The sequence below is a fragment of the Marmota marmota genome, unplaced genomic scaffold, assembly GCF_001458135.2.
Source record: "Marmota marmota marmota unplaced genomic scaffold, marMar, whole genome shotgun sequence".
Taxonomy (NCBI): domain Eukaryota; kingdom Metazoa; phylum Chordata; class Mammalia; order Rodentia; family Sciuridae; genus Marmota; species Marmota marmota.
The window spans coordinates 7,358,198-7,368,324 of record NW_026000283.1 but is presented as its reverse complement, the minus strand read 5'-3'; the positions used below and the strand labels follow the sequence as shown (position 1 = coordinate 7,368,324).

The 10,127-nt window shown below is 37.6% G+C and overlaps 1 protein-coding gene across 3 annotated transcripts in view; it reads left to right on the top strand.

Moving 5' to 3' along the window:
• Gria3 (glutamate ionotropic receptor AMPA type subunit 3) overlaps positions 1–10,127 on the top strand; it is a 269,270-nt gene that overhangs the window by 59,398 nt on the left and 199,745 nt on the right. For all 3 annotated transcript variants that reach the window (XR_007344989.1, XM_048797096.1, XM_048797097.1), the window contains one exon: positions 6,939–7,178. Coding sequence is in view for 2 of the 3 variants with exons in the window: in XM_048797096.1 (XP_048653053.1) it covers positions 6,939–7,178 (240 nt within the window). In the remaining variant the exon portion in view is untranslated. The remainder of the gene's footprint in view (positions 1–6,938; positions 7,179–10,127) is intronic.

The window sequence follows — 10,127 nt, the reverse complement described above, 5'->3', positions numbered from 1 at the left end:
GGAGGGAGGGAGGAAGGAAGGAAGGAAGGAAGGAAGGAAGGAAGGACCATAATTTTACTATCTATCATTTTTGCAAGTCAGAAGTCTGGTATGGGTCTTACCACACTAAAACCAAGGTGTCATCAGGACTGCATCCCATCTGGTGGCCCTAAAGGAAAACCCATTTGCTTGCCTTTTCCAACTTTTAGAGGCCACTCACATTCCATAGTCCATGGCCCCCTTTTAACTTCAAAGCTAGCAAAGCCCAGTCAGATGTTTCCCATATCATATTACTCTTTTTCTGGCTTTTTTCTTTGCCTTTGTCTGTCATATTTAAGGAGCCTTATGATCACATTAAGCCATGTAAATAATCCAGGATAATCTCACTATTTTTGTTATACTGGGGGCTGAACCCAGGGCCTTGTGCATCCTAGGCAGGCCTGTACCACTGAGCTACATCCCCAGACCATAATTTGTTTGGGGGTTAGCCCATTAGTAAACTTAATTCCATCTGGAATTTTAATTCTTCTTTACCATGTAACTAATTCATAGATTTAGAGGATTGGACATAGGTATCTTTTGAGGGATAATGATTTTGTATACCAATAGAAGATACAGGATATAGACACAAATATAATCTCCTCCATGGTAGACCACATAATTATCATTAACATCACCATTTCAGAATAAAAAGGACTCTATGTTCAACACTAGAAAGTAGAAAGCATAAAAGGACCATGCTTCCTAAGAAATAATAGTCATTGTTCTTACCCCAACATAAACACACCTACACAAATACACACATATTTATTTTACCAGACTGGAAATGCACCAATGATCAACACTACAAGTTTAGAAATCTCTTAAGGTCCTTTGCAGTGCTAGTTTCTTTGGCCCACTAAAATCCACTATACTCTGGTATTATATAGAAAACCTTTTGATATGTCTCCACCAACTCCCTTATAGCTATATTTTTCTGCTTCCTGCTTGTTCCAAATGTGATCATTAAGTCAGCAAGAGATTTCAGTTTCCTTTTTCCTTCTTGATTCAAAAGGGTATGAATTCAAAAGTGTTCTGTAAATGATATGCAATATTGTTATTCTGATATTTGGGATAATCAAGTTGTTTGACATTTTTGTAATGATGCCTTTTGGAACATGGGTGGTGTAATTAGCTGCCACACTGTACATTAACAATACCTGTCCTCACCCTACAGACTTGGGGACTATAAATAAAAGCGTGACAGCTGGCTCCAGCCTTGCTTGTCACTCACCATTGAAGGAAACACAGTTGGGGAGCTACACTAGAGTCCCCAGGAATCCAGGATGTAGTCACAAACGACATTCTCAATGAGAAGAATTTGGTATTTTGCTAGTGGCTTGAGATGAAGACAGGCACTCTTAGGGAGTAGACAACCAAGCTATTTCATACTGAGAGGGCATAGAGGCCCCGGGTGGGAAGCATTTTATAGCACTGAGACATTATATAGGAAGAGGAAGAGACAGAGGACAGCAACACATTCTTGAGCCAAATTAGCAGGGCTTCTTTCTTAACCCATTATTACCCAGAAATGAGAATAGAAAAGAGCACTGAAAAAATGGGGAAAGAAGGTAAAAGAGATGAAAAAAATATATTACCTATGAACTCAGTATGAGATTGAGGGCAGTGGTTACTGTGAGGAGGATAATGTGATAGAGCTAACAGAGGGCAAAGGATGCTTTAAAAAGAGATGGCCATAGGAAAGTAACATACTTTTATATTTTACTTAATTATTTCATTTATTGTATTTTCCCCGCATGAGTATGTACGTTCCAAGAGGACTGGATATTTTTTCACTCCAGTATCTCCCAACACCTATAAGAGTGTCTAGCACATAGTTAATAGTCAATAAATATTTATTGAACAGATAAATAGCTAGCAATAATTTGGTATCTGTCATGTGCCAGGCACTGTTATAGGTGCTTCCCACGAATGAACTCATTTTAACTTTCACAGCAATACTAAGACAGGCACTATTATTATCCCAATTTTACAGATGAGGAAACTAGGTCAAAGGCACAGAGATATTAAGTAACTTGTCTAACAAAGATGGATACAGGGTTTCAATTTATATAGTCTAACTCCAGGACCTGCCTGTACAATAACAATCCTATACAGAGGAGCAGAGGGGCTAAGAAATTTGCAAAATAGCACACAGCTAATGATTAGAACCAAGGTCTGCCTGTCTCAGAAGCTAATGCCCTTCTCTCTGTAGCTTCATGACTTCATAAAATTACCAAGATAAATAGTTCTCCCATCAGCAATTCACCAAGGAGACTTTGGTTCAATAAGAATTCAGAGAAAGAAAATAAGTATCCTCCCAAAGAATCATAATTCCCCCAAATCACCAGTCTGCCACTGGCTCTCATTGGTGATTTTGGAGGCAGGAGGGAACTGAGAGAAGCAGTCAGCAGATAAGTCATCGGACAACCCTGGTGGATCAATCCTTGGCTGAGAGCTAAGTATGGAGGGCAAGTCAGTTTTATGCCAAGGGAATCCCAGCGTATGCTGCCCTAGATAGCTCTGGAGGAGTAATGGTGATAAGATGTCAATAAAGCATTTCTAAGAGACTGGTTCATAATTCATTGTGTGACCTTGTATAAGATACTTCCTTTCTTTGTGCCAGTTTCTTTTTTTAAAATTATTTTTTAGTTGTACAATACCTTTATTCTATTTATTTATTTTTTCATGTGGTGCTGAGTATCGAACCCAGGGCCTCACACATGCTAGAACAGCCCTCTACCACTGAGCCACAACCCCAGCCCTCTTTGTGTCAGTTTCTTTATGATAGGGAAACAACAGACCAGTGGAACTCTCTTCAATCAGTGGAGCTCCACTTGCCTTTTTAATATATTGGACATTTCCACCTAAAATTTCATTTGTAGAAAGGATTCCATCACTAAATTTTATGCTTGAAAAAAAATCAATGAATTAAAAAAATGTTTAGTTTCTTTCTAGCTCATTCTAAGGACCTTAAAACATACAACCTATCCTGTGGGTCAGATTAGTGTTTTATTCAGCCCTACTTTCTGCAGCTAGGAATAGACCCAAGAATCTTCTTTGAAAGGCCATTCTTGGGTCCCCTATTCCCCAGCTTCTTTCAGAGACTATTAATCTTGTCCTCATATGGTAACTATTATTTTCCATTGAGCTACTCCTCACTGGCCCTTCTAATGTTATCTATAATTGTTGGAGTAGATGGAGCAAGGATAACTCTACACAAGGGTTAGTATTTCCAGGACAGCTTTATCTCTTTGATATGAAAAAGAATAGAATGTTTTCTGATTTTCTCTCAACACTTTTTAAACGATTTTATTAGTGCATTACAGTTATATCTAACAGTAGGATTCATTTTGACATGATCATACATGCTTGGAATATAACTTGCTCCATTTCAGCCCCTGATACATTCTCTTTCCCTCCCTTTTTCCTCTCCCTATTTCCCTTCCTCTACTCTGCTGGTTTTTCTTCTATTTTTAATAATCTTCTTTTTTATTTCTACCACCATGTGTCTGCTTTTTAGACTATGGTAGCATACTATTCCCTGAGGATTGCTACTAATCTATAATACTCTTTAGTCCTCACCTGAGTCACAACCAAAGGTATATGTTTAGTTTGGAATATTTGATTTTCAGTTGGTTCCCTCACACCTCCTTCCCACTCCTTCCTATAATGTCTTCCTTTGTCTCATTCTGCTCACCATCATACATAGGCTTAAAATTTTCAAAGGGTACACCTTTCTGGAGATGATTCATAAAATTTTACTAAAGTCTGAGTTTTACATATAAAATCTGATTCCCTTGTTATGAAGTCCTAAGACAAACAAAAATAAAAGAATAGTGTCTAGGTATATGTGTTTTATATATTTTTAAATGACTAAAATTAATGATAAATATGAAATCCAAGATAACAGTTATGGAAGGAGGGTTGTCAAGAAAGAGGTAAAATAGGGAGAAACATAGAAGTAAAAACAAGTTGTTGGTAATGTTACAGTTCTTGGGTTGGATGATGGGTTTATAGCATTGTTATCTAAATAAATAGATAAATAAATTTAATAAATAAAATATGAACATTTCACATTTAAACAAGTAATGATTAATTATATACCCCAATACTCAAAAACAATAGAAGAATAATACCATATTTTTCCATTAACCAATTTCCCCTCAATTATTATCCATAATCTAGTCTGGCTGTTGAAAATATGTTTCATCTTCCCAGAAGTCTATATTTGTATAGGGTTTATGGATCTTCATCTCCTACTTACTAGTCAATATGGACCTGAGAATTACCAGCTATTCACTAAATCATTCTGATTGAAGGATCGTGATTCTGTGTTTCAGCCATCTAGTCCCATGACCATTAGTAAAGACAGGTTGTTTTTCTAGGGCTACCAAATAAAATCAGAATTGTCAGTTGAATTTGAATTTCAGATAATCAACAAATATTTGTAATGTATGAATTTGAGACATATTTATACTCAAATAACTTATATATCTGAAATTTGAATTAATTGAAATGTCATATTTTCATTTGCTTAATCTGGAAACCCTATATGATATGGGCCAACAGTTACACTTCAATGACATTGTTGGATTTGGGTCCCAAGGAGTGTACGTTTTGAAGACAGACAGACTCAGGTTCAAATCCTGGCTCCTTCACTTAATAGCTAGAACATTTTTCAGCCTCAGAATTATTTTTTAGAAGCAATTATTACAGGATTTTATTGCACTTTAATCTATGAAATTTTGTGTTAAACTTTGTGTACAAAAGTTATTTTAACAACTTTTTTAAAAACACAATTCACAACAGCTATACCATTGAACCAACCTAGATGCCCATCAGTAGATGAATGGATAAAGAAATTGTTGTGTATATACAGAATGGAATATTACTCAGCAATAAAAGAGAATAAAATCATGACATTTGCAGGTAAATGGATGGAGTTGGAGAATATAATGCTAAGTGAAGTTAGCCAATCCCAAAAAACAAATGCTGAATGTTTTTTCAGATTAAATAGTAATAGTAGCAATGTATTAGTAGCTTGTGAAAACACTGTTTGTATAGTACTTAACATAGTGCCTAGCTAAGTACTGTTTATCACTATTATTGGCTGTAATTATTATCAGTGGCTGTTATCACACTTATTACCAATTTTGGAGAAAAATATTAGCATAAAATTGGACAATCTTTCACAGAACATTATATGTACTAAGATTTGAACTGGTATTGCAAAAACTTTCCATTTATAAGATTAATTTGAGAATGGGATTTTTCTTTAGTGTCTCCCTTGGTAATAACCAAAGGCATCCTTTTTGGTTTTTGAGTACTCCCTGTGTCCCCTGCCAAGAGGTACCCTAGATTCACTCTCTAGCTGGCTTTCTCCTTTTAACATAAAAACCTTTTCTGTGCATGTGTTTTGAGGTCACTTAGAATTCCTCAAGTAGAAGGCTACTGTTTCCCATGTTGGAGATGACTGAGTGGCTGATAATCTTTGAAATGGTACCCTCAAGCCAATGACTAATGAGTTGGGCTGATAAAAGAGAGCAGCCCTAATAAACAGATTTAAATGGCATGTGCAAAAAAATAAGATACCACAGACACTGAAAACTATATTTCTCACAAGAGGGTCAAGAAATAAGTTAATTTGGTTTTCCACTTGCCTTCATCCTACATCTAATGCCGTTCTTCTTTTTAGTGCCCAGTACCTTTATTGTTTCTCCTCCCAGTGAGGATCCAATTCTGTTCTCCAATCCACTCATTTCCATCAAAACTAATCTTTTCACTTTCCCACTCAACTTGGCATCTGAATGAGCATTTCATCTTACCACGATAATGGCCTTAAAATATTTTATTTAATCCTCCTCCCAACCCACAAACTCTTTTTCAACACCCTAAACCTGAAGCAAGCCTAACACTGGCACTTAGGGTTTCCTAGCAGAAAGGGAGACCATGTAGGACCCCTTAAATCACACCACATTAAGCCTGTTATGTCTGCTTCGCATGAATGGAAGGGAGCAGTGGTGCAGATAATCTAAAGATCATTTCCACTTGGTTTGGGAATGCACCACACGGTGTTGTTGTAGCTGATTTGCTTTGCTAATTATGTCCTCCTGAAGCTAATATTGAAATTGGTTCACATTTTTTAAGCTCATCTGGGCCAGAAGAGGGAAGAGGCAGTGACATGGCCCACTTCGAAATGAAGGAAAATGGACAGCAACCACGAGGGGGACATGAAATTTTCACATGTAGGATAATGAATATACAAAATAAATGCAAGATAGAACTTTGTCAATTGTACATGGGCAGAATAGGCAGCCACCTACCCTGTGTGACTCAATAGGCACTGAAAGACCAGTCATTTCCAAGCATGTCCAGAATCTTAAGTCCTCTAAATCAGTAGCCTACACTAAGGGTCTTAATCATACAAAAGCTGTTGTTGAAGCATTGTGTAACATAGTTACATGTCATTAGCAATTAGTTTGACTAAATTATCAGTTTATTGTGACATGAAAGAAAAAGCACTGAAGGGGTGGAAAGACCCCTTGAAGTTGTACCTTGATGGGGTTATAGCTATACTAAAAGGTCCCTGGGCAGCTATGGTGAAAATACAAGAGCCCCAAATGCCTCAGAATTGAGCTGGGAGGGTTGCTGAAAGAGGGCAAGAAAGCTTGATCTCTTTCCTTCCCACATTTCTTTAGTTTCCTCTGGTCATAGTAGACATAGACAATATGTAACTATTTCATATAAACTCTTGCCTTTCTTACTCTTCTCCTGCTGTGTAACTGGGCTTTCAAAGGCTTCTAGAAATTTTCTGATGTTTTGCTTTTCTTCTGAAGCATGTAATTTAGAGCTTAACTGTATATTGCAGCAAGGGACAGTGGGCCTATTGAAATTTCTTTTTCTTTTTCTCGTTCCAGTCTGCTCCCAGTTCTCGAGAGGGGTGTATGCCATCTTTGGATTCTATGACCAGATGTCAATGAACACCCTGACCTCGTTCTGTGGGGCCCTGCACACGTCCTTTGTCACACCTAGCTTTCCCACTGATGCAGATGTGCAGTTTGTCATCCAGATGCGCCCAGCCTTGAAGGGCGCTATTCTGAGTCTCCTGGGTCACTACAAATGGGAGAAGTTTGTGTACCTCTACGACACAGAAAGAGGTAAGAAGAGGTATCTGCTTCCTTATTGGTTATTCTTGTAATAGTGGTGTTCCATTTCCAACTCATTGCCTTTTTCTTCCCCCAAAAAATAAAATGTAGTACTCTTTTTAAGTTTTTTGTATTTAATATTCAAAGGAAATTAATGATTAAGACAAAAATTAAAGTAATGGTAGTTTTAGAATCTAATTTTCAAGCTGTATGTATATCCTCATGCTGTATATGACTAATGCAATTCAGGATACCCTCTTGGTTGAAACACTGTTGTTGAAAAGGAGCCCGGCAACTCAAAAATGTTTTTCTGTTCCAAAATGCACAAAGCAGATCAGCCTATGGAAAGGCCTAAGCTGAAAAGTTTTGGAAGATTAATCCTGTCAGAGACAATAATTATCCACCTCATAGATGATACAACTGAAGCAAAGAAGGAAATGTGCTTTGTCCCACAGCAGTTACACCATAGATATGGGACTGGTGACAATGTCTTCTGCTTCCAGGGTTTATTCTACCAGATCACATTAGGTCTTCAACTTACAGGACCTCAACCATTACCTGATAGAAATAATAAGTTGACACGGACTAACTTGGTCTTTGAGAATAGATGGTTTTTCTAATAGTGATAGAATATATTGAGAACAAATTCTTTTGAAACAGTTTCAGAAATTAAGTCTAATCTTAAACACTATATAGTAAGGTGTATTAATTAGCTAAAGCACACACATCATAATTCAGCTAAATGGTCTCCAAAACCCAGTTGATGTTGAGGAGTTGGTTTCTGAGTAAAACAAAGGGACCATCACCAAGACATTCCAGAAGAAAATGTTCCTTAATTAGTCATTTACCTGTAACTCTGGTTACGGAGTAAGAATGATTCTCTCTGGCTCAGGGTTTTCACTCTTAAGGAAGGAAGGGACAAATGGAAGGTCTGTCTTCCAGAGGGGTACCTGGAGAGGAGGTCCTTCTCCTAACTTAACTTGAAAGGCCATGTTGCTCTTGGCAACCCAGAGTACTCTTTACTCTCATTTTACCATATCATCAGATTCTATCATAAAATAATTAACCCTGTATTTTCCTATGGTACTCACCTCCAAAATATTATCACATTTCAAGACCCTGGAGCAGGAGACCAGATTTCTAATCCAAGATCTGCCACCAACTAACTCTCTGACCATGACCAACTCACTGAAGCTCTCTTGGCCTTGATCTCTCCCCCTCCACTAAGGTGTTGTCCTCTTCTTAATGTAGTATTCTATGATTCTGTGATATTTTTGAGAGATTATGTCAGACACAGGGCACTTTGTATCTTGCTATAATCCAAATATATATTATCTGCCGCAGTCTGGCTGGGCACAAAATCACGAGCCACCACACAGCTTGTAGATTCAAACAGCAACTCTTTATTCCCGAACTCACACCAGCCGTCTACAAACACGTTCTGGGGAAATCCACGTTCTCTGCCCAAATCCACGTTCTCTCCCAAATTCTTGTTCTCTGGGCTTCTGTCTCCCAAAATATACTGTCTGAATCCCGTGAGAACTCAAGGGGAACTTAGGCAGCAGGATACGCCCTATTCCCAGCAGGAATAATCTTAAACCTTAAACCTGGAACCTAAACTGGGAACGCCCTAAACCCGATTATGTTAAACCAGGAACACCCTAATCCGCCCTGGTCCTTGAGCAAGGTCAACTACATTCAATGTCACTGCAAAATGTCAGCAACATGGGGTACGCTGGCAAGGAAATTGTCATACCTACTTGGCTAATGGCTCCCAGCAATTATCAGTTAGTCAATCAATTCTACAAGCCGTTATCAACCAACCCACAGTGGTTTGCTCCAATCCTGTGACAGATGTATATATACTGTGATTCCAATAGGAATGAATAGGAAAGAATATTCATGAAAAAGTTCCTGAACAATACAGAATAATATCAAATTGTTCTGATTGCCTTAAGAAAAGGTATCATTCCAAAAGAAGAGTTTTCAGAGAAAGCTTGCTAGAGATAGCCTTGAGGGATAGGCAAGTTGCAGATTGCAAGAAAGGAGGGAGATGGAGATGGAGGGGAGCACAGGAACAAAGGACAGAGTCAGGAAGGATCTCTGTGTTCAACCAGAGCTTTGTTTGACTAGGGTACCAAAATACTTTGAATGTTCTAATTCACAATTTGCTAAATTTTAATGCATTTCATTTTGTTCAAGAACTGAGAATAAATTAGCCTATTTCCATATAATGTATATAATGCAACCTAATGCATAGCAATCTAGTTTTTAGAACTGAGGTTTGAAAATCAGTTCCTGAAACTTTCCAAAACTAAACATCCCTTCTACCAATACTGTTATTCCCATTTATTCACAAACAGAAGACTCAATTAATATATTCTCTCCTCGTCTCCTGTGACCCATCTCTTTTCATTAGTTCTCTATTAGAGAAAAGGAAGCAAATGTCATCTATGTCTATTTCTTATCCCTGCATCTCTTTTCCCAAAATTTTCTCACTAAGTAGTTTGGACAATTCTATGGTCTCAGAGCCAAAAGAAAACTTTCTTGTGAGCTGAGGGTACAGCTCAGTGGTAGAGTGCTTACCTAGCATGCATGAGGCCCTGGGTCCATCCCTAGAACCACAAAAATTTCTATAAAAATTAAAAAGAAGTTAGAAAGAAACATTTCTGACCCATATTATTTCATATTTCTTTCCCCTGTAGCCTCTAGTGAAACTAATGTGCTCTGTTTTTGAGAAGTACTTTTCATCAATTTTCTTTTTATTTTATTTTTTTTATTAGTTGCTCATGGCAACACAATGATCTTGACATATTATACATTTGATTCAAATGGGGTATGAATTCTCATTTTTCCACGTGTACGGGTTGCAGGATCACATTGGTTATACATCCATGTGTATACATACAGCACTCCTAGTGTCTATTTTATTCTGCTGACCTTCCTATACCCCCTCCCCTC